The sequence below is a fragment of the Coccinella septempunctata genome, chromosome 2 (assembly GCF_907165205.1).
Source record: "Coccinella septempunctata chromosome 2, icCocSept1.1, whole genome shotgun sequence".
In the NCBI taxonomy this organism is placed as follows: domain Eukaryota; kingdom Metazoa; phylum Arthropoda; class Insecta; order Coleoptera; family Coccinellidae; genus Coccinella; species Coccinella septempunctata.
Genome location: NC_058190.1, coordinates 28933646 through 28960002, shown reverse-complemented (window position 1 = coordinate 28960002; position 26357 = coordinate 28933646). Strand labels below are relative to the sequence as shown.

Here is a 26357-nt window from a genome sequence, read left to right as displayed (position 1 = left end):
CGAATTTTATCAACCAGTAAACCTTTTTATATTCCATTTCATATGCTAAAAATCCGATTATGTGAAAAAAACACATCGGAACATAAGAAAGACATCATTTTTTCGACTCGTGCAATACAAAGGACCTTCGAATAGAACTTCGCAAAAACTCACATCGCGTTATAAATTTCGGTAGGCATCAAAGGGGGCTGGTACCGCATCAATAAGTCGGCCACGACGCACGGCGCCCGCCGACGGACGTTCGTGCACATTCGCCGTCGTCCTGCTAGACGGCGCTGCAGTCAATAGGACCCGCGACGTCCTGAAGGTTAGAGCGGCAGGTTGCCGCAGGAATCGAATTTATTTTGCGGAGCTGAAAACGGATTCGCGGACTGCCAATCGGTGCACTTCGCTGGAAAAGCGTTTTTCTCAAATGAAAATTTTAATGGATGGGAATCGATTTTTATCGAAGTTTTGAGTTGTGATCCGAGTGAAGGTTGAGACTTAACAAGTTTTTTTCGAAAGTTTTCGTGATTGTTGATGACAGTGATTGATCTGTGCAAGTTTTTGAAACTTTGTGCTACAAGAATCATTCGAAGAAGAGTGCAGTTGAACCTGGATTAACCGTGAAAGATATCTGTGGCAGTGTTAGTTTGATGTTAGTGAATCTTTTCATGATTGAATGATCGTATGGTGAGTCCATATTTCGCATTTTTCACCAGCAGATGCAAAAATCTAAAGGACCGGACATTCTAGAAAACAGACGACCTTATTTATCATCAACACAAATCCATGCGGAAAGTGATAAGCACAATATTTATTGAGGACATCATCGCAAAAGGATTTCTCATACTTTACTCCCTAGTTACATGAATAGAAATAACTAATGACGGATATTTCAATATCAACTTGAAATTCAAAAGTACTTTTCGTTTTTTTAACGAATTTGAATAGTTCTTCAACCATTTACCATCAGTTGAATGAATTTAGTTAAGTACCAATATCTATCTCAACACAGGTATCACGTTTTGAATTCATTGTGCCCTTCGGTATCCACTAAAATGGTTGACCATTCTATAAAAATAACAAAAAATCTCTCATAAAAATAGAATCACATAATGTATGAAACAGATTACAAAATATATGAGATAGTTAACTATGAAATAATTGTTGTTCTGAACGGTTTGCAATTTGAATTGATCGACAATAACAATATGTCGTTCCATAGCCAAATACCCTATGAACTTCATCAATAATTTTCAAATGAATATAGAAAACATGTTGCATCATCACGTTTTAAAACATTGATTTAAGCAAATTGAGTGTAGATTTTGGAAATTTCCAATTGAGGATATTATTTGTCTTCAATCAACGTTGAAACCCGATTGAAACCCCTTTCAAAATAACGGTAGCTTCATGAGGAACCAAATCCTCGGCCGCTTTGATGAAGAGTAAATTTTTATGATTGGATTAGATGACCCAGATCTGATTTATCGTCTGCACATTGAATGAGGAAAATTATGAACGGGGTGGGGAAAATTCTCGTTCGCCTTCTGCATCTTTAGATTGCTGTTTCAAGACTTGAGATTATTTATGAAATTACCAGTGATTCATCCGGAATATCATAATGGGTTTTTCTAGGTACAGTCAAATTAATTTCCTAGTTGCTTTTAGCAATCCGTCTCTGTCCAGAAATTGCACTGATATTTGATAGATAGGTAGATAGTGTTTATTGATACATTTAGACACAATACAATGTATAGGACAAGTCATAGCATTACATCTACAATGAGAAAAGGAAAAAAAAATCATTGAATACAACTGTCATTGAGATATTCATTAACACTATAATAACATTACTCAACAGTAGAGATTTTATTTTCTTGCCGAAACCTAACAAATTAAGTGACTCAATTGAAGTAGGTAGATGATTGTACAAAGTAATGCTCATATATCTGGCTAATGTTTCCAATTTAGTTGTTCTTTGTTTAGGTACAGAAAAAATTCTAGAATTTCTTGTACTATAATTATGATAGCTGGAGAGTGTAGGTGTATGACAGCTGTATGACCTTAACTTTTCTTAATGAACAATAGACATTCATACAAATATATACAAGGAGCAGTTAGTATATTATGTTTTATAAAATATGGTCTGCAGGATGTTCGTGGACTCAGACCAAATATCATTCGAAGGATGCGCTTTTGAGCTATAAAAACACTTATGAAATCAACAGAGCGGCCCCAGATCAAAATATTATATGCTAGGTGACTATACACCAAGCTATAATGAACATTCAATACAGAAGTGAGTGGAAGGCAATCCTTTAATCGACGAATGGCATAAAAGGAAGAACTGAGCTTCCTGCTGACATATGATAACATGATCAGACCATCTCAAACACTCATCAATATAAATACCAAGAAACTTGGTAGACTCTTCGGAAATTAGGCTATAATGGCCAAATTTCAGGACTATAGAATTTCCTTTCTTCAATCCGAATTTGATGACTTGTGTTTTATACAGATTCATTCATCCTACACCAATCGGCAAAGGCTTTCAATAATGATTGGCATAACTCTATGAGTTCCTTCAGATTCTAAGCTGTTACAAGAAATGATGTATCGTCTACAAATATAATAAGTTTTATTCTTATATAGTATGGAAGATCATTTATGAAGAGTATAAATAGAAGAGGTCCTAAGACTGACCCCTGTGGTACACCGAGATCAATCTCATATTCGTCAGAAAAAATATCCCCAATTCTCACATGCAATTTTCTGTATGATACATAGTGTCTAATCCAATCCAAGAAAACACCATGAAATCTAAGGTTGAACAGCTTCCCCATCAGAAACCCAGGTGAAATTGTATCAAAAGCACGGGAGAGATCGAAGAACATGCCCGCAACAACCAATCCCTCATCCAACGAAAATTGAATCGAATGAACAAAATCCAGAACAGCAGACTCAGTTGACCGTCCAGTTCTAAAACCGTGTTGGCTATCTGTGATTATGTTGAATTTGTCTAAGAATTTCACCATTCGATCCAAAACTATTCTCTCAAAGGTCTTAGGGAATACACTCAATAACGAAATAGGCCGATAGTTGTATCGAGTGGATCATTTTTCTTGTGGACAGTTAAAACAGTGGCAATTTTTAGTACTTTTGGAAAGGTACCAGAACAGACTGAATCATTTGGCCTCATTCAGTTTCTATTACTGAAGCTTTGGAAGAAAGTGTTTTGTATAGATGACTCTGATACGAAATCGATTTTAGAACTGTTCGATTTGTCGGTTTAGAGAGTTTGGTTGAGACATTATGAAGAAACAACTCTTCAATTCTGAAGAAGACTATACCAAGAAAATCAATAAAGTAATTACTTTGAAATAATATCGTAGGTACTTACATCTATCTATCTACGGTCGAAAGAGTTATTTTCGGGTACATACTCGTAGTAGATTCAAGCAGAAGGCTAGAATAAAAAAATAGCTTCATGCGGCGGAAGAAAATTTTGAAAAATGTATGTTAGGTTTATGGTTAGTTGAAGTGAAATTTCGAAAGGAACCATCCGAGGAAATTTTTCCATAAACCACGTATTTACATGAATAAGTTCTGCATTTCGCGAACAATCCTCTAGATGGCGCACAAATTTTGCGAAAGTCTTTAAAATTTTTTTATTGAAAAGTTTTTGTGTTCAACTTGGTAACCTCTGTATTTTCCAGAATATTTGTTACATAATATTCTTTTGGTAGTCAAGCATGTTAGGCAAGTTCAGTACCTGATCAGTCTGATAAAAAATTGAGCAAGAGCACGAAGGCCATTGAGTTCATATCAGTGCTCTGTCAGAAATTTCTAGAGAATCTAATTCTATCATTTCTGTTTGAATGATGAATGAAGATGTTCGATTTATGTCTCGAAATTTTCACGCAAAAATTTTGTTTACAGAAAATATGGTCAACATATATGGCAGTTTATTTTAATTGAACACAGGATGAGGCGAGAATAGGGAAAATCAGAAGAAGACGCCGAAAAGTTGAAAGCTATTCCGAATATGAATTCGTCTAAAGAGATGAGGCATTCATAATTGAATTCGTTTTCAGCCTTGGGGTTCAGTTTTTCAGTAGTGATGGAAGATGAAATTTTATTAAATATCGAATAGGTCATTTGACAATCTGGTGCATTCGCCATTCTGCTACTCGTATCTCCGTTAATTTTACTATTCGTTTCAGACGCTTTTTATCGCCGTGTGTTTCATTTTATTGAAGGAAGATTGAATATTAGTGCAATAAAGATGAAATTATGAAATATAAAATGATATTTATTAAACCATTCAGACACAAAAAATACAGTGTATAGGTCAAGTCAACAAAAAATCTAATAACAAAAAGAAAGAAGGGTTGATAGGTTTCAGGTCCAATAAAACGAAACCAATTTAATAATTTGTCGACGTTTCGGTTTATTTAAAACCTTCTTCAAAGGCTCTGAAAAAAAATGGGTAATAAATAGATATAAAATTGGCACTAAGCAATTGTACAGACGAATACAAAGTAAATAAAATACACACATATATATAAACTTCAACAATTACAATTTCACATGTAAATAAACAACAACGCAACCTCAAAAACATGAGTAAAATTGAGAACAGAGTAGAGTCACACACATTAATCAGAAAAAGGGTGAAAAGACATACATTATTGTTTGGTTCTATAAGTCATATAATTTCTATCAAGAAAAGAGTTAGAAAGATACTTAGAGAGATGTACATTTTTCTTTCAAACGCAGTCTTATTGAAAGTGAAGATAAAAGAAACAATTGACATTTATCAATTTCAATATATCATATATTAATTTATCAATTGGCAGTTATACCCCCAAATTTCGAACGAATTTGGGCTGATAACTGCTCTCCAATTGTTGGTGAGATAGAGGGCCACGCTAGGCCAACGCTTAGCTATCTGGACCAAGTCGATAATTCATTGCTCGATTCATTGTTTATCAAAAATAGCATCACAGCATAATTTCAGGCTAATTTTAAATTCATTTGAAATCATGGTGCTATCAGATTCTGCATAATAATCGATTATCGGCTGGGACCAGCTGGCTCATCTGTGGTCAGTTGAAACTACCTTCCTATTAAAAAAACAAACTAATGAAAAACAACGTCCATTCTATATTTTAAGCCAAAAATGCATGGTTTGGTTATTACCTGCTGGACGTTTTCATTAACTTGGGGATTTTTTCGTTTGGAAATTGGGTTTCCATGCAGGGGGTGAGATTTAATTTACAGATTATGAGAAATTATTGTATGATGAAGATGAAGATTATAAATAGAAAAATTAGTCGAATCGAGGATTAATCTAAGCCCTTCAGTCGTTGGTGCGACTTTTTAATGTCTGATAAATATATTGGTAACACATACCTTCGTTAGTTACCCATCTATTTCTGTGTTGAAGGTGCAAGTCTCATTAGTCTATATCCATTCCTTCTGGCAGAACAGTAATAAAGGGAAATTGGTCTATCAATGTTCTATTGAACCTTTCAGTAAATTGATTCCGATTGAGGCCATTTGCAATTTAGCTGAAATAACTTTTTGCATTATAATAATGCAATAAAACATAAAATGTGGTTGAAATATTGAAAAACTGATGGTACTATAACAAAAGCCATCATCAATTGACCCACATACAAAATCAATCAGTTGTTCCCCTCAACTAAAAAACGCCGATGTTAAGTTTCGTAAGTTTTTTGTTTTTGGTGTTGTGAATATCGTGCAGGACACATTGTGTACATAGAACAACATCCGTAAATTGGGGTTTTTAGGAATCCCAAGCATAAACATATCAATTTTCGAGAAAAGAAGACGATTTAGAAAATTAATCTCTATCAATGAAACAGTACATACGTCCATAAATGAGTTCACCAATATGATCATGTAGCAGCCCAGATTATGTTTAAAAAGATACAGAAATATGTGCAATTTGATTGTTTGTTTTACCCAATTCATTAGGGGAGAATTGAAGCCAACTCATAGATCCCCAATTATTTTATTTGCTTCCTTCTGAGATAACGAAAACCTATTGCTATACATAAATGGATTAAAACCACTCTGTATTGATCGGCTCAAAAAATAATTATACATCTTTCCTAATTGATTGCTTCCCATCCTTCATTTCCACCGACCTAGTTCACAAAAGATAGGAAACAATAAATGGTTATTTCCACCATTCAATTCTCTAAAAGCATCATTGTTTATGGATACAGTAATAATAGCGCCACTCATTAGCACTGCAAACAACCTTCGTGATGGGAAGATTTCAAGAAATGGGCTCACAGAACATTTGGTTTACCCACTCTTCAGGCACCCTACATTTAAATCGATTAGATGGTGGCTATTTCTCCTCTTTCGAGGGTTAAATTTATACACGGAATGGTAAAGAGTTCAGAAATATTCTGGGTCTGAGATGAGATCTGAAGAGGGGAAGTTCATATAATAATGATTAAGGAATCAATAAAAAGCTATAGTGAGAAATAAATGAATGGACAATCACAATGGTCGTTATCGTTGGTTGAAGTATGCGATAGGTACTGAAGAAACTGAAAATTAGCGAAACCATCTACTTGTATACATCTCTCTTGACAGAGAAGACTCATGCTGAAAAAACTCCGAGAAGACCTAGCGAGTGTCTTCCAAAGATATTATTTCCACAGCCATCTATAAAGATGGTTCTGGTTCTTTGCATCAACGTGATGGCAAAACTAATGAAAGAATTGTTTGTACTCTAGTTTGAAGGTAATACTAATAAATACTAAATAGACAACTATAAAATTATACACTTATGTAGCTTCTAAACAAGGTTTTTTTTCACAAATAGTTCTTTAATTTCATCCTTTTTGTTACAGATAGAACAAATAGTAACTTGATAAGTGATTTATTTCTCAGAACCCAATGGATTTCAAATATCCCATACAATACACAATTCAAAATACGTTTGAAAGCCATGAATACGGATCATACCAAATACACAACACTTTTTCATGGTACACACTGAATCGTTTTTTTGATAAACTATTTTATGTGCCAAGGACGTAAAACTGTTTATTAGAGTCGAGCCTGCAAATTGATAGCTAGCCTGCAGACGAGGTGCGTATTGAATTATTTCGTCGACTTCATCTAACTTTATGAAAATAAGAATTTTTGCTGGCCTCAGCTACGTTGTTGCCGATTCCTTCAGCTCTGGAGGAGTGGTACTGATATCCATATCGCTATCACTATTCATTTTAGATTATGGTGAACTCTTATATTCGGACCACGTTCTTGATTCAGTATAGTAAAATCTAGCAGGTTTCGTAAAAAATTTATTTAGCTAGCAACAGTAAATGAGAGTTATTATCACAATTTATCATGTTTATCCCAAATCGTTGATATACGAAAATGACTATACTACTGCTCTCGTACCAGAAGGAAAAATCTTGCCTTCTGAAAATGCCGACTTTTCATTAGGAGATGTCATTTTTTGTTGAGGTCGACAAAATGAAGTTATTAATCAACTAGGTTATTAATGACAGCGATTAATGATTGAAAAATTTTAATGTTCGAGATCATTAATCGCTCAATTAATAAACGACTTGATTACAAGATTTCTCCGTCGACCACATTTTGAATTGACTGGGAATTCTTGATTGCAAAAATTTTCTGTCGATACCTAGTCAAATTTAACACTTTATAAATTTTCTATGTCCATATCGGAATGTTGATATTTATGCGGCCGATTGAACAATTCTAAGAAGTCCATAGAAGGCATATTCGAGTTGTGATATTTTCAGTAAATCACATATTGATATCGTTCCCCTTGGTAATTCAAATGTAGATTGCAGCGACATGATTATGACAGTTTGAAGTAAAAAGTTAATGCAGTCATTGTCGTTTTTCAAGGGGATTTTGAGATTTTCGTAAAATAAATTTTTTTTACTCAAATTTTAGTTGTTTTTTCTCAATTTTGAAGATTGGGTGTCGAAACAGGATTCAAGTGTGTTAATTATTATCAATTTCAGGTCAATAAATGTCAAGAAGTATTAGTATTTATGAAAAAAATTCCGACTATGTTCCGATTCAGCTGATAAAAGGGAGCGATATTTTTTATTCCGAACTTCTTGGCTCTTTACATGATCATAATAGAAGGAAATTGATTATATGGAGAACCACAACTATGATATCTTGCCCTCTCCATAATATACAATGGCTAAATATGCAACATCGATGCTAAGAAAACTTGTTCAAGTTGAACTGGTAATCAGAAATCATTTTCTAAATGAATTCTTACTAGGTGGAAAAAGTCCTCTTTAGGGAAAACAGATTGTTTTTTTGTGTAAATTCTTTCATTTTGAGGTTATATACAGGGTGTTTCCTAATTGAATGTCAATATTTGTGGGGTGATTTTTGGGCCCATTTTAAGAAAAAAACTCCATATGAACATATGTCCTAAACTTCTTACTTTTTGAGATACAGGGTGGTATTATTTATACAGTCAGTGACACGCCCCTGACTGTATTCAACTGTGAGCAAATTTGATCTCTTGAATGGTTTTAGTCCGACGCACGGGTTTCATCTGAAAAAATTAAATCTACGTATGTCTCTGCATGGTGATATTGTCATATGTATGTATTATGGATATTGTTATGATCATGCACAGAAACGGTTTCTATTTTTTTAAGCGGAAACCATGAATCGGATTGAAAAAAGTCAAGAAATCAACTTTGGTGAGAAATTATTGGGAATTTCAGAAATAATTTTAATTTCAGGAAAATTCTATGGCGTACCAACAATGTCTGCCAAAATAGGTAGGTCAAATTACGTACGAACGCCACTGTTGGAAATTAAGAAAAAAGTGATACATTAAAAAATGACTCTTGATTTAAAGTATACATGTATGACAAGTTTCATTGAAATATTCGTGGTATTGTAGATATTGATAATAAATGATTTATTTTTGAAAACTTCACTACCCTGTATCTCAAAAGGTAAGACGTTTAGGACATATGTTCATATAAAGTTTTTTTTTTAATATGGGCCCAAAAATCACCCCCATAAGTATTGACACTCAATTAGGAAACACTCTATATGCAGGTTAGTGAATTCACCTTCTGTTCTTCGTAACCAATTTGAAATTTACAAAAACAGTACCGTGCCATAAGGACGAGATACATATGTCCTTAAACATTGAATAAACGTTCATTTCATCGTGGAAAATAGTGAAAACTGACATCTTCACAAGAAAGTCGTAATCGAAGATTTGCTCAAAGGATGTAAATTATGAAAACTTCACTAAGCTTTTCCCATTGTTACGAGATAGATTAAGATAATTTTGACCGATTAAGACATATCTTTCATAAAAACTTTTACTGAAACACCTAAATATTCTCCTTTCGTCGATGTAAACAAACAAAAGTGCATTAACTTTTTATTTACAAAAATTGACACCAAGGGGCGTATCGCTTGTTTGGAATTCCCAATAATATCTGTTAAAGAATGTGTGAAGCTGGTGGAAGCTGAAATTATAATACATAGACATATTGATTACTCTCCAACGATCATAATTTTTCTGCAACCTCCACAATTCATCTCTTCTCAATTCACCCGCTAGGTACTACGAAAATCAATGCGACATATAAATAAAATAATTATTTGGGTAGCTGCTGAATACTTCTATGTTCGATTGCCCATGACAATAATGCATTAATAGGAAATTAACCATTAAAATGGTTTATTAACGGCTAATTTCGTGTACGTTAAACAGTGCTATTATTAAGTGGTCGGCGGAAAAATTTATCAACATGATAATAAGCAATATACCTTCTTAAAGATTCTTAATATTCAATGAGAAGTTTCTGTCCTAGGTTCTTTCCTTAGTCCAATAACGCAAAGGGAAAATTATTTCCTTATACTACTCCCCAATTGGAAAACCTCGAGAGTGTATGGAGCTCGGAAATATTCTCCAAGATGCAGTTAATGAATATAAATTGCCTCTATCGAGAACCTAGAAAGCGTAGGAGTAAATTTCAGATTACTATAGTGTTGTTGGCTCAAGGAGAAGGGGAGGGAAGACGACATTACTACTAGGTTTGGAAACAGTTTTATGAACAACGATATAGGAAGCGGATTCCCGTTATTTGATACTCGTTCTACTTAATTCAGTGAAAATAATTAAGATTCATGCTGGTTCAGCCATTGTCGAGAAATTCTCGTGTCTGGATATGAATCCGTTTATACAATGGAATATAGCGGAAATGAGATCCCATCTGTTTGATATAATTATACAGGTTGAAAGGCGCCTAATTAATTCATGTCCGATCAGCATTCGATGGCATGCTAGCTCTACAGAACTATTTTTCCTTTTTCTGATTAGGATTAGAAGAAAATGTGAGCACGCCTAAATTTTCTATCTCTTGTTGGAGTGAATAGAACTTTCTTCTAATTTGAAATAGAATTTTTTTTTGTTGTACTTACCTTCCGCTAAAAAATGAAGGTACTGCTTCTTCTGCTACTAAAGAGAGATGCAAGCTACCTCTGGCAGAATTTTACTGAGGGATTTTATAAGCAATTTGCAAAAAAGTTCTTATACACTTATAAAGTATTAATGCTCCAATTTTTATATTTCATTGTCTAATAGTTTCTTTTGATTTTTCACAAGACTTCCACTAAAAACATCTCATAATTTGAAAACTATCATCTTAATCAAAATTCATTGTACGCACCATATAGGAAAGAATTCCGATTGGTGTTACAGTTTTCATGATGAAAATGCCTTGTTTTATGTAAAAACATTGAGAAACCTTATAAAATAGATATTTATTTTACAATAAAAATAATTGGCCATACTCCATTAAACTTGTTTCGTTTCACATTACCTAGGTATAGGTCTTGGTATAGGTTTACTCTGATGTCAAATATGTTCCTAGATAATTTGCATCCTGTATACCTATAGAGTCATTTGGGGCAACTGTGTGCCCTTTTGCCTTTCACACCATACTTTTTTTCAAATGTTGAAGCTAGGAAAATTGAAACATATTCATGAGATAGAGAATTTTCTAATCTATAAAAAAAATCAAAAAGCAAACAAACAAAAATTTTTTTTTCTGCAAAAAAAAAATTAATAGTGAAAGTCGGAATCCGTTCACATGCCCCGTATAGCGGGTAAGCGTGTGCACCCTCACGGGGTGAGTGAACGCAGTGCTTAGTGAACCACACAAATTAATGTCATCAAAATGTTACAATATTGGAGAAATGCTATTTATTGTCACTTACCCTCTGCGCTCAATTACCCCGAATGACTTTACTAATACTACTATTTTCAATTCCATTTATGCAAGATGATGATTTTTGTTGAAGAACTCAATATTTTTGTAATTATCCATTAATTCCGTTGCAAGATACCCATTCTCTACCACTGCATTAGATGCATTTCATATTTGGTTCGATTTTTTTGAATTCAACAACTGGTGTAAGGTTTTCAGCCTTCAGACAAAGGAGTTAACCAACATTAACTCTTGTCAAGAAGAAAAAATTGAATTTTTTCATTGAAGAACAAAATTCATTCATGTTATTCACTTTCCGAGGTGAAATAATTTTTTCAAAGAATTTTCACCCAAAAAAATTTCTCGAAAAGTCTCGCTATTCGCTTCAGTTCGTAACCCTCAGAAATTGAAAAAAGAAGTTCGTAAAGTACTGTCATCTTTTCGACGAAACTGGAAACAATTGTAGAATTCGTAACTTCTACTGATCGTTCAAGTGTTCAGGCAACACACCACATTTTGCTAGTCTTTCCCCCTTTACGCCTTATAAGGATGACGAGAGAGTACCGTGGTATAAACTGCTCTTAATGGTGGTATTCTGCTTACATCTGTAACTTTTCATAAGCTTACAGAAAAATTGCAATTCTAGACGTTTTTTAGTGATCTGTAGCTTACAGGAATCCGAAACTATTTACGATAAGTAGTTCAAAAGTACCAACACTGTAAATAGGATAGTTACAAGATCATTTCCAGAATCGCATCATTTACGGATATGTGAATCGGATACTTACAGATCGATCGTACGTTACCAATTCTTAACTTACGGAGGAAGAGCAGAATACAACTATTAATAGTCATGATTGTTGTATTTAAATTTATTTGGAGTGTGATTTGTAATCCGTTGCTGTTATAATAAATTAATAATCTCGAAAGCTCAAGGAAGAAAAATGAGTTCACGATTTAATTGTAGATTGCTGCTATCCCACTAATAAAAATCCTTATTTGGAATTATAAGCTTGAGTTACTAATTCTGCTGTTTCTTTTCATTTCTCAACTAAAATTTTACATCCTGGAAATGCCGGTAGTTTCGGGTGACTTGGGACAGTCCTGTAACTTGGGACAATTACCCCTCTTGCAGATTTCTTTGTTTCTTACCATTTATGAGTGAAGGGATAAACTTATAAGATTGTGCAGCGTCTTTTCGGTTAGTTTAACAATTAATTCCTGTTGAGTTTGCCGGGACCAGAGCGTTTGAATTGACAGGAAAAATTAACGAATTCAGGAGAGTAAAAGCGCGTTTTTTTATGGCCCTTATACTTTCTAGTGTCCTGTACATGTGGTTCACTTTATGCATGTATAATTTTTTTTCTGGATACGTGGGATATTGGGATATAAGAAAAGTCATGAAACAAGGTTGTTCACCAATCAAACGGTAACACCGAGGGTAACACGAATCTCATTCATGTATTTTGTTGTTTCATAGGGTGATTTGGGACAATGCCGAATAGATACAAGCGGCGCATTGGCAGCAGGAAATATGCCGATTTTTCGCAGGATATTATTATTTACTTTATTTCCATAAAGAAATTACCAAAGAATGAAAGAAATCAAAGTTCTCTTGTTTTGTTTAGTTTTTTTACATTTGAGTTGCAATATATTCACTTTCGCTGTAATAGGAGTTTATCATTTGATTTCCTTACCGAATTTCAATTATATAATCACAAATTCTAATTTTTCAAAACTATACTCCGTCTCAAGTCACCTATTTCATTTGAGAGTTGAGAAATCAATGGATTTTAACTTGTGTCCCAAGCCTCCTAACTCGGTGGGTGACTTGGGACAAGTAGGTATATTTTATTATTTTTTTAATTTATATCCGAATTCTGAAACATGGTATATATCCTAATCAATAGTCTGAGTCATTGAGCATATTTCAATCTCTTTCTCACATGAAAATAAGTCACCATTTTTGAAATATGACAAGTTGAATTTCAAAATCGTCCCAAGTCACCCGAATCTACGGTAATAAAGTCGATTTGGCCTATAGTTCATCGGGAATAATGAGGTTATTATTTATTTCAAATTCATGATCAACGTGTGGCGGTTTACTTTTGGTGGTTTATTTCGTTCATTCAATTACGTTGCAAATTAACAGCATTCAAAAATGAGAATATAATATCCGAGGTTCGTTCTCTTCATTGGCCCAATACACTCCTGCAGCTTGGCCCGTTTTTTCCGACGTATGAATTCCCATTTTTCCATTATTGATATGTTGATACCGTCTACGGTCTTCGGTGTAAACAGAAGGTGTAAAACTTCCCATTTCCTCGAACCGAAAAAAAAACGATTGAAAGAAAACTGTTTAATGGCGAAATCGAAACGAACCGAGACATAGGTATCTACCTCGAAGTGTAGTCGGAATAGAATTAAAAGTAAACATTGAACTAGGGCAACGGTAGAATTGCCATGACCTCCACTTCTTCACCCTATCCAGCTACGCCAAAAAGGAAACCCTCGATTGGAGTTCCCCAGTGGTTGTTCAACGAACGAGTAGACAGAGTAATATGTACCTACGTTCTTTCCAACAGGTAGGTCCTGTAGGAGTACAGAGGATTGTGTAAACATTGGTGCACTATGGTTTCATCGGTATCATAAATGAGCTTTATAGCAGAACGGTAATTAGATGATGTTAGCATTGCATATTACTGCAGTAAAGGAGACTGCTGGTTTCAGTTAGGATCATTTGGAGTGCAATTCAGGTTACCTAGATCAGATGCATTGTCCTGAGTAATTAAACTGATGCTTACGCAATCAGCATGAGGGGTCATTAGCTGCGTATTGTGGTCATCATGTTCCCGATTGATATTTATAAACAAACAGAATACATATTGAATGGGATGAATTACATTTTCAATCACTTTATTGGACATGAAAAATATTTATAATTTAGTTAGTTTTTTTGAATTACACATTCCCGCTCATCTTCAAAGGGGATAGAAACTAGAAATTGCAAATTGATGGATATCATAATTGTACTTCCATTTCTTCTTCTTAAGAATAAAAAAACACAAAAAATAGTGATGTCCTGCTATAAGTACTAATGTTAAGTTATGAATGTATTTATTCCACAGAGTGTTCTTAAATTGAAGGTTCAAACTAAGAGTGGAGATTCCTTAAGTAAATTGAAAAAAAAGGTCGCAAACGTTTCGTTTTCAAGATGCAGGGTGTTAAAGTTTGAATTTTTGGTTGGTATCGAAGCAAGTTATGAAAACACATTCATTATAAGTAATAAAGAGATAAATTTGATGTGTCAAAACTAACAATTAAGTTATTCACCACACAGCTTACCAACTGAAATTTTATGGTAATTTTGATTTTTCTGGAGATTTTGAGAGAATCATTCAAAATTGTTTTCTCGAAATCGGTAGCAGATACGACAAAACTTCAATGGATCATAAAGTTCAGTATAACAACAAAGCTGCTTTTAAATTTCTTCGAATTAACAATCATCGAAGAATGTTCTAGATTAAAACAGGGGACAGTGGTACAAAAAAAATATCACCCTGTAGATTTGCTATCGAAATTGGCACATGGTTTCAAATTTCAATTATAATCTTTGTGCCAAATTTGAGTTGAATATCTTGTGAATTGTAGATATTATAAGAAAAAATTCTAACTTGAACACCCTCTGTAACGAATCGTTTATGGTTCCATGTTTATAAGATTTTTTTTTCTCAAAATTACTCAAGGAATCTCTGCTTTTTCTTTGTACTTCCAATTTAGGCATAAAGCTACGGAAAAGTTAATCTCAGGATAAATATTCAGCTGTACAGGTTTGGAAACTCTCCATGCAAGCATAATTCAAAGCCAAATTGTATCTTCTGGGAGTGTTTAAGTGAGCAAATCCGCCCTTTTTTGATTCTCACACTGAGGAGCGAGAATATTTATGGTGAACCACCATAAAAAGTTTCCACAAGTTAGCTAGTACAACTGTATAAGTAGATGTTTTTTCAAGATGAAACTGGTTGGTATACCTACTGTTGTTTTCCGTAAAATCCTACTTATCAAATTGATAAAAAAACATGACTCAGTCGAGTCGATTGATAAAAAAAACAAAATATAAAAATACGAAATCCTCCTTAGAGTATAACCGTGGAGGTATATCTACGACAATCCTGCTATCTTCACAGTTTCCTATCGCCCAAAAAGAAAAAAAAATACGCTTATGTCTGTCGTCTGTGCTGTTCTTGAGCTATCATCTTCGAAAGCATAATCGGCTATTATAAGTGTTAATCGTATCATGTGAAGTTAGCAGAATCCTGGCCCACTGATGAAAGATATCGAATGATATTTAATTTGCGAGGATTCTGCATCTTCTGAAACATTTTTTCCTACTTGTTCGGTTATTTCAATTTTTTAATTGATTTTGTTCCAAAGATTGGGAGTGAGAACCCAAAAACGTTTCAGTTACAAAAAAAAGCAGACCACCACCATTAGTTATACTTATACTGTAAACGAACCTTTTTCACCTGAAAGAATAATGAAATGATGTGGCCGATACTAAAGGGAAATCAATAATTGAACTCAAGTATTTGATTATCACTATAGAATGAGTTATTTAACCAACACTGACCTTAAAAAGATATTATAATAGCGAAACATGTGTGTATTGGTTAAAAAGTCATCTTGGTGAAAACTGTGCATTCAGTTTCTATTTACACGCCGTATGGTGAATTCGAGAGACAGTGCCTTCGGTGGCATAATAACAGGCTCGGAAAAATGAATTGAATGGAGATGAAACCAATACTTTATCATTTGTTGAGTATTGAACCAAATTATCAATGAAGAGGTAATGTATGCATAAAGAACACTATATCGATTTGACAAGACATAATCAATATGTCATTATAATGGTCGAAAGTCCGTGAAATTTCTGGTGGTATTCTGCTTTAATCTGTAAGACAATAATCTGTAACTTTCCATAAGCTTACAGGAAAATTGCAATTCTGGACGTTTCTAGTGATCTGTAACTTGCAGGAATCCGTTACTATTTACGATAAATAGTTCAAAAGTAAAGAAGATAGTTACAGCATTGCATTATTTTCGAATCTGTCAATCGGACACTGACAGATCGATCGTACGGTACAGATTTGTAACCTACAGATGAGAAGCATTCATTTCTAGATTCCTATTAAATTACATTTCGTTTATGTCATTTTTCGCAGTTCGATATATTTTGACGTCTATAAACATTTTCTTCTCGTTTTAAAAAATATCAAGAGATTTGATATTAATAATGATTGTGTACCTACCTATATTGTTGTGAATTGTATATCATAAATAAACAAAGAAACTAAATATTATATTTGAAAACATAATAAGTGCCGCAAAATGACTGGATTGATCCGACAAGAACTTTGTCCTGGCAAAAACCTATTCTTCTTCTCAATTGTTCGTTCCATTTGAGACCCTCTCTCTAAATAGCACCAATGCAGGAAACTTCCAATTCAGGTCAAATTCTACATTCTAGTGCTTCCATTATATTCGAGTGAAGTTTTTCAATTTATAGAGATAAAATCACTTTCAGCTCGGCAATTGCAGCGGACAAAAACTCGTGCAATTTCCTGGGACGAAATATTTTTATCAAAACAATGGGATCGGAGACCGCGTCACTTCGATAATTATAACTTTGAGGAAAGTTATCGCATGACAGATATTTAATTAAAACTCAATGTCTGAAACGAATGCTACGAATTTGATGCCTGGGACCATCAAATTCAGCAAACAAAAGAAGGTCGTGGTTGATAAATGCCGCCAAAAGTTTAATGTCTCCGCATCCAACTGAAGCCATCTTGTTTGTAGCCAATATTGCCTCTGTTATATCGGCCGCTTGATTTATACTCTCTTTCTTCCGGCAGCAGTTCTTTGTTTCTATTTGCGTTCTGAATGCATTCATCCCAACAATCGTTCTTTGTTTACTTGTGTTCGAATTGAGTGTATACAAGATTGTTATCTCACATTCATCCCCATTATCATGATTTACCCTGAAGTATTCTTCATTCACTCCTTAAAAGAAAGTAGCATTCTGTTTCATTTTGTGTTTATGAAACAGTCATTTTTGAGAGTGAATTATCTTACTTCGTATTAAACAATTTGTATAAGAGATTTTGATCAGCTCAAAAACAGACTTCTACAAGTGATATTTATTGTACAACGTACAACTACTGTATTCAATAATTGATACTTTTTTGAGAGCTGAAAAATGAGTGATCCTCCCAAGCCAAAGAATATCTGCCAAAGACCCAGATTATCTCTAAAAAATATGGTGTCAACCGACAACACCTTTTTCTTGTAAAATTCAGACGAACGGTTATTACTTGAAAAAAGTATAATTGTAGTGGCACACAACATGAGGCAATGAGTTCTTTGTTTCAATATCTTTCAAAAAATATACATTTATCATCCATTTGACCATCCTGCAATTGGATATTTCCAATTGCAGGATAATGGTGCAAGTAACAGGCTTCCTCCAGAATACATCCATATACACTGCGCAAAAAAATTAACGCACATTCTGGAAATTTCAAATTTATTCTACAACTGAAGGTGTTCTCAATGATAATTATTTTTATCAGAATTATGCATGCATATGTTATCCACTTTCAACGGTTTTCTTCAATACAAATGTTTTTTCCTAGCAGGAATAAAAAAAGATGATATTATCAGATTTTAAATGTATTGGCTCCATTCTAAAATCAGTTGTTCTCGATCAATTCTAGTGATCAATAGTTTTTATTTCGTTTGATTTTCTACATTCGATCGCTATGCAACGGGAAACACGCAATTTTACCCAAGAGGAATGTGCCCAAGCGGTAGTTTTGCGAGAAGAAGGGTGGACATACACAAGAATTGCAGAAAGGTTTGGAGTTTCCCATACAAGTGTGTCCAGAATGTTGCAGCGATTCAGGGAGACAGGTATGAATGTCCGAAGACCAGGACAGGGTAGACCACCGGTAACAACTGCCATTCAAGATCGTTACTTGAGAGTTTCTTCGTTGAGACAACGAAGCGTTTGCAACCGCTCGCCTCTTTCAAATTCAGCTTGAGCAAACTCACGAGGTGCAAATTAGCACTCAGACAATAAGAAATCGCCTCAGAGAATATGATTTAAGGCCTCGTGTCGCGGAAAGAGGCCCAGCTCTTACCCCAGCCCATCGAAGGGCGCGTTTGGAGTTTGCGAGAGAGCATATCCATTGGGAAGAGGCCGATTGGGAAAGAGTTCTCTTCACAGATGAGTCTAGATTCTGCCTCTACCATTGTGATCGACGTTCCCTTGTATACAGACGTCCACATGAAAGATATTCTCAGTGCAATTTCCTGAATACTACTGGTTTCGGGGTAGGATCGATTATGGTATGGGGTGAAATATCTTCGACTGGTCGCACAGACCTAGTGGTCGTTGATAATGGAGCTATGAATGCTGATAAGTATATAAGGAACATTCTTGAAGAGCATGTAGTGCCATTTGCCCCATACATTGGTGAAAATTTCATTTTTATGGACAATAATGCCAGACCCCATCGTGCGCGCATCGTTCAGGAGTACCTTGAAGAGGTTGAAGTCTCTCGAAAGGAATGGCCAGCAAGAAGTCCAGATCTCAATCCCATTTAGCAGGTTTGGGACAACCTCAATAGAAGGCTGAGAAGTTCAAAAAATCATCCAGCTACTCTTAATGACTTAGGAATTCAACTCGGAGAAATCTGGGAAGGATTAGATCAGAACATTTTAAGATCACTCATTTTGAGTATGAACCGTCGTTGCCGAGCTGTAATTAACGCAAGGGGTGGAAATACCTAGTATTAAATCACTTATCAGCATTTCAGTAATTTGAAAATTGTTCATTTCTCTTCTTTCACATAAGATTCGGTGAAATCCATTTAATGTGTCTTGTTTCGTTCAAAACCTTCCCGAGAGAACATAAAAAATAAGTTATAAAGTCAATGTAGAGTTAACTTTCATTAAAATTGAGATTTTCAGAATGTGCGTTAATCTTTTTGCGCAGTGTATTTGACAAGTTTGTCTACTTAACGTTTTAGTGTCCGGATATTGAATAATCTTGTAAATATGACTTTTTCCTGCAATTCCTTTTTAATTTTCAGTAAATACTGAAATCCAGACACTGATTGAAAACTGAATAGCTTTGCTGTACTCAAAACGCAGCGATAGTAATATAGTAACTGTATCAAAACGGGCCGTATGCAGGGTGACTGGTGACGTAAGGGACTACGGCTAAGCGGAGATAGAGGACCTCAAATTGAATGAGAATTTGGGTTTTGAATGTCCCGTATGGGTATTCCTTTCGGAGAAATGGGGTGATTAGCTAGAAGGAGCCTGGCTTCAAATTCTTCAAATCTTGTAATCCATTTTTATTATTGAAAATCATTATAATCTTCAATATTCTGTTATTTGCATTTGCAAGAGTTCTGAGACTAATTGAAGTAAGGCCAATTTATCTTAGGCGAGAAGTGCAGGGCGTGGTGAGAACAGCTCTGTAAGGGGGCACAATAGACCTTGAGAGTGCCGTGAGATGTAACCCGTTACTAATTATTAATTGTCGATTATCTTTGACCCGAATTTACTGTTTTTGTTTTATCAGAAATATTATTTTTCATGATGGGAATATAAAAATATTGTAATATTCTGATTTCAACATATCATAAAGTCAATAGAAAATTTGTGTCATTCAAACAAGAAACAAATATTTTTTGCTGTTCTCAAATTTCTATTATAATTTATTTTATCTCATATACCGTATGATATTTCTAACCTGCCAAGTTAATTGAAATTTTTGAATACTGGCCTGCAATTTTTTTTCTAGATGCTGACAGCGAATGCCTAAAGAAACAAGCTCGTGAAGTATTAGCGAAAAATTTTCCATATTAACGAAAATATGGGAGTTTATAGATTCAACATTTTGTCATAATCCACCCTATACCTCCGAACCGAATACCCTTATGAGATATTTGAAACTCAAATTCTCATTCAGTTGGAGGTCCTCTATCTCCACTTAGCCGTTGTCCCTTACGCCACCCTGTATATTATGTCCCGCTGAACCGTACAGTACAAACTGCATTTGATAAACAGCCACATTACAGCGTTGCTACACTTCAAAAACAGTGATGGTTTTGCAGTAACTGTACAAAAGCTGTACAGCAATGCTGCTTAAATGAAGCATTGATAGTGCAGTAACTGTATCGAAACTTGCAATTATGGACCCATTTTTCGTTTGAAGAAGAGGTATATACAGAATATCGAGATTGCAAAGAGAAACTTAATATTATGTTTTCAAAGAAACCTGAGAACAATAAAGCACTTCAATATCTTCTTTCATGCATTTCTGTTTTTGTATAATAACCCATATTTTGGTAGCAAAAGTAGTCTTCAATTATCGATTTATTAGCTATTTATAAAATGTCTTTTCAACCCTATATTTCATAGACGAATTTTCACATTGTTTACAAAAAGTAGATATATGTTTAAGTTTTGGAAATTCCAAAAAATTGTTAATCTTGATTCTATTATTTTCTGAAAAAAAAACTGAAATAACAAGACAAACATAAAAATAAAATTACAAGAAACTTTCAAAATAAAATATGAATGAATAAAAATTTTTTCAGTTATCTCTCGCCGTAAATTTCTCGTACCTCTCTTATTTGTGTTTCTTCATCACGTTTTAATACTCCCTTGTGCATGTTGTGTATCCATTATCACATGAAAATGAACCTCGTACACTATTGTGTGGTGATAATTATCACCACGAAAAATAGAGTAAAGTAGTAAAGTCTCTTCAATATTCTATACAATTCAACAGTTTGGCACACACAATACACCTCAAGAAACCTCTACTCTCGATCCAAATCTCAATACAATAAATATTACGATACTTTACCGATCGTGTACCTCGACACCGCAATACAGACACTGTACTGTAACTGTATATCAAACACTGTATTTTCAAAGTTCAGTTATCAACACAGAAACTGTACAGAAAATAAATTTGAAATACTGCATTCTTGAAATGCAGAATTCTCAATATAAAAACTGTACGGTAACTGTATATCAAACACAGCATTTTTTTTGGAACAGAAATTTAATCATGGTTAACTGTATTTTTTTTATCAAACATTGAAAATCAATTGAATATTCTACTAGTCTGTCACCATTACCGAAGGATAGCTCGCTGTTCGCTCAGCCAACGCCAACAAGCTCAAATCGGAAATTCGTTCTCCTATGATTACCAGCGCATCTGTTGGCTTAAACATGAACTCTCTATTGGTAGGTATTTTATGGGTCAAATAATCTTTGTTCTGCAAGCAACGAGCGTTCCTTTTCTGTCTATTTTCCATAGGGTGAATCGAACAGAAAAGAAATGTCATTCAAACATAGTGAGTTCCATCCAATGAAAGAGTTTCCAATTAAAGTGTCTAATTCAGTTCCCAAGTACTCTATTTGTGGAAATTTGCATTCGTGGAAGCTGGGCAATAACGAAATTGAAGATTTAAATTCAATTCCCAAGATCGTCAAACTTCCTGCCCTTATTCACTGCCTTCAGTTCCTGAAAAATATAAGCTTATCCTGGGGCTGACGTGTCACTTTATATCGCGAAACCCAGCAAATAAAGTTCAAATTGGTGATATATCGTTTCTCAGATCCTTGGCGGGCTCTGAAGGTTGTTATGGCAACTATACACATTCGAAAACTTAACACGACTAGTGGCTCGTTAAAGTTGCTATGGGGACACTTCTCACGGCCAGAAGGGTTCATCGCAGCCATACACGGGATGGGATGGGACGCCTCAAGGTTGGTGATGTTAATTGAAATGTGTCGTTGGTCTAGTTAGGTTGGACAGAAAAAACAAATCTCGAGAAATTGACCCTGATTTCAGTTGATTTCGCATCCTGGAGATATCGCATTTGCACTGATGATGTTTTTCGAAAGACGCATATCTTCTGGCATCTAGAATTCAGGGTACTAATTTAGCATTACATCTTTTATATGTTTGGCTTCATTACTCATCCTAAAACAGCTGATTCCCAACGCAAATCTTTCACCACACCAACCATGCATACTGAAATTTGTAAACCAATATCTATTCGAATATTCAGCAGTGACTCGATAATCCAGTAACTGGTCAGCCGTAGCTCACTGATGTGAAGGACCTATCTCATGGACTCACAATCCGAAAATATTTCAGCCCTGAATGCAAGAGTTTTGGAGATATAGGGTGAATAATATAGGTTGCAAATACAGTAATTTGTCGATTGTTTGGATGTTAAGACGACAAGATTAGAGAAATTTCTTCATTACAAATACATGAATGAAATAGTTTGGGTACCGCATAGATAATATAGTGTTTTGAATCATCTGTGCATATGGGTGCCACAGACAATTTCTCCAATATGCTTTAAACGTTTCGTTTATCCAGATAGATTATCGATAATGTGACCCTTCGTTTGTGGTAACGGGTTAAACAGCCCGTTTATTGGAGTTAAGACATCAAAGGAGGCTTTCACACTTTCGTCTATTCTATATCGTTTTACTGAAAACCGTCAATGCTCAGGAAATGACAGTCCTCAGGTTCTAAAGCTGCACAGGTGCGAGCTTGTGATATTCCAATATAGAATTTGGATGGTTGTTGAAACTCAGGAAGTTGGTATTTTATTGCCAATTATTAGTGTGAAATCATGGCAACAGTATCATATCTATTTTATTGTACTCCGTTTCCGTGAACTTCTGGCATCCCTTGGTGATGTGCTGGATGGTTTCATGTGCAGAGCCATAACGACAGCTATCGTACTTAGTTCCTTTGCAATGTATTTCATATAACTCCTTGCTGAAATAACTTGATCCTGGATAGCAATGATGAAGCATTCTGGCTCGGGAAACAACCCTTTCCGGAAGTCCACCAGTAGTTCGAAGCAGATATATCGACATAATCATGGTTAACCTCGTTTTGAGGTCATAGGTCTGAATATTCAATAAGCTTTCACTTTATGTTGGGAGCACCAACCTGGAGACATAAGGTCTTCACTTTTTAGATGTACAGATATAGAACACCAAATGAGAAATAATTGAAATGGCTCAACTTTTTTGATTGACAAAATAGTTTAATCTATTTAGCAACACTTAACAATTTTAAACATTACTCTATGTACAAAGAAATCATTCTGACATATTTTCTTGCTCTGGATTGCTGACTTATGACAATAACTGCCACTCAGTCCGGTCGCTGTTTATTTAGGAATAGAAGCCAATATAATTCGCGAAGCCTTCTGAGGATTCCTGAAATATCCAGAGAAGAAAGAAAAGTGACAATACATTTTGCTTCAAGACTAACGATTTCAAGTCCTGCAAGAACCCAATTGCTCATCTGCGAAATTGATGATTATCGTTATTTATTTTGTTGCCGTTGCATGTAAAATAGATTCAATATCTTCACTCGGATCTTTGTGAATCGAAGAAGTGTTGAGACATTCAGTCGATGGCAAATGTGGGCCAGGAATAAGTTCAGGTGTAATGTTTGCAATATCCTCCTGATTCAAATGGAATATTTTTAGTTTCTGCCTTGAAACATAAAAAATACAAGGAATGGAAAATAAACATTTGTTGTTGTCCAAAGACTGAAGTGAAATAGTTGCTTAGTGTTAATCACATTTGATATAGTTGAATATGACATCATTGTCACGTCAGTTTTCAATATGAAAAGGTAGGAGCTATTTAAATTTATTTATATCTATTTTTTTTTCATGAGGTTCAACTTTTTTCCGAGAATGTTGGCTATTCTAGCTCGCCATATCTTTAATTTCCGCCCACTAATCGGCCTCATTCCAAACCACGAACATACAAGCTTTTCCAGTGACTATAGCTCTGCTGCAACGAACTGAAAAACCATGAAAAATCGTAAGGTAATGGATCAGTTCCACTGGGACGATCGTAGGCGTGACGATCCTTTCAATATATTAGTCCAAGAATAGGAGTTGCATGTTATCGCTCATCGCCTGAGCACATGATGGCTTGTTGAGTGCAGCTGTGATCAGACAAGCGGTCTCGGTGTGATGTATCATAAAATTAACCGCATGATCGGGCGATAAAACAGCCAGAACGGCGGGCGTATAACGAATTCATTATTCTGGAGTAGCGATCGATTTGATAACGTCGTGGCGTAGGTAGAATTGGGTCTTCACGCTCGTGACGGGATCTGAGAAAAATGCTTCGCCGACTGATGTCAGTATCGCCAAGATTGACAGTGACGAAAGTGATTATCTGCTCCAGGGGACAATTTTCCAAATATTAATTGGCCATTATGGAGTTAGTAGGTAACGCTTTCGAACTGTTGTACAATAATGTTTACAACAACAACAATGAACATAACATGTTTGGAATTATCATCAAGCTGAAACGATTACGGAATAAAAACTAGTAAAACTAAGAAAGTCACAGATTGAATTTGGCGTCCTTGTGGCTCGATTAGCCTTTCGGGAACTGCGACCATGTAGATCTTTTGTTGTCTACCCTACTCCTTCAAAGGAACCCAAGGAGGTCGTCAATGATGTTGATAAAACCGAGGAGCCTTAGCCGTTACCTCGTGAGTATCCAGGACCGGTTTCCCCATATGAACTGTTCTTAGGTCCGCTAGCTCTGGACACTTGCATACCATGTGTTCAGCTGTTTTTACTTCTGATCCACAGAGACTATAAATCTCATCTGCTAACTTTTCCATACGGTACAAATGATATTCGTGCCGACAGTGCCCTGTCAGCAGTTCCTCTATCACCCGAAGCTCAGCTCGTTTACAGATTTAGCAGTTTTCTGGTGTAGGTCGGTGAAATCATCAATTTGTTTGATTGAGTATGTCCAGGAGTGTTGAATTTGGGTAAATACGGTACACAATGGTCAGAACGAACTGGACTGTACTAAATTTAATTTTACCGACCTTATGGAACAACTTATAACAATACCAAAATAAAAATTATAATACCTTTTCATCATAATAATAATAAAATTTCATTTGAAATCGATTTACTAGTTTGGGAAGCCGATATTTTCTTTCGTTTGAAGCTTCAACCATCATATACCTATATAAAAAATTTTAAGAGTAGTGAAAAAGTACACGTAGGTCGGACTTAACAGAATTGACGAGACAGAATAAGAAAGCATAAAGATATATGCTATCCGGGGTTTACTGAAGGTGTAGATTTCTGCCAGTCCGAATTATGTAAAGATAAAATTAAAATAGTCTTTATACTTAGCACAATCATGCAGCACTCTAAGTCCACTGCTGCCTCCCTTGAGTTTTTTCACAGTTTTTTATTATGTGTAGCTTGCATCCACTTAGAATTGTTGCCCCTACTTGTCGGGAAACAACGTTCAATCGTCGTAGCATTTCTCTCATCTTTTCAATGCAATCTGTTGTTAGCAGTAGGGGAAGTACGTACAAAATGACACGGTGTTTTGTTTTTTATCATATTTATTCATTTAACGCAATTTCAATCAATTTCCTTAGTTTTTACTCTTTTCAGGTTCATTGACTATCAGTATCAGTCTTTTGATTAAGTAGGAACTATAATAAAATATATATTAAAAAAAAATGCAACCGATCACAAAAACCATTTTGTCCATATAGTACGGACAAAATGACAATATTAACAAACAATTCACAAGTATGCATATCGTTTGGTAGACGTTTGGAGCTCAGCACATAAGCATGAGCCCAAAAGAGAACAAATCCTACATCATAACCAACCGGGCTAAGAACGTGAAAAGAAATCTTCGCTTCGTGAGCTATCGTCTATGACTATCTGAGCAGTTGTACGGTGCCTCGATAACCTCAATCTCTTTTCTGATTATGGAGTGTTGGTAGCAGAAATATTTCATCATCATCAGAGATTTTTTTTAAGTTGTCTTCTCTTTCCTGCACTTGGATTCTTTGGTCCGTTTTTAGCAATGATTTCTTGAATGTTTGGAGCAGAAGTTAAAAAAAATCACCTTTGTCTTGTTATGATTCTTTCTTTTCTACCTTGGCCACGA

General features: G+C 35.0%; 1 protein-coding gene across 2 annotated transcripts in view; it reads left to right on the top strand.

Moving 5' to 3' along the window:
* Positions 1–278: 278 nt before the first annotated feature.
* The window catches only part of LOC123308467 (lachesin), a 422460-nt gene continuing 396381 nt past the window's right edge, over positions 279–26357 (top strand). For both annotated transcript variants that reach the window (XM_044891126.1, XM_044891127.1), the window contains exon 1: positions 279–672. In XM_044891126.1, the coding sequence (XP_044747061.1) occupies positions 670–672 (3 nt within the window). In that variant the 5' untranslated portion in view covers positions 279–669. The remainder of the gene's footprint in view (positions 673–26357) is intronic.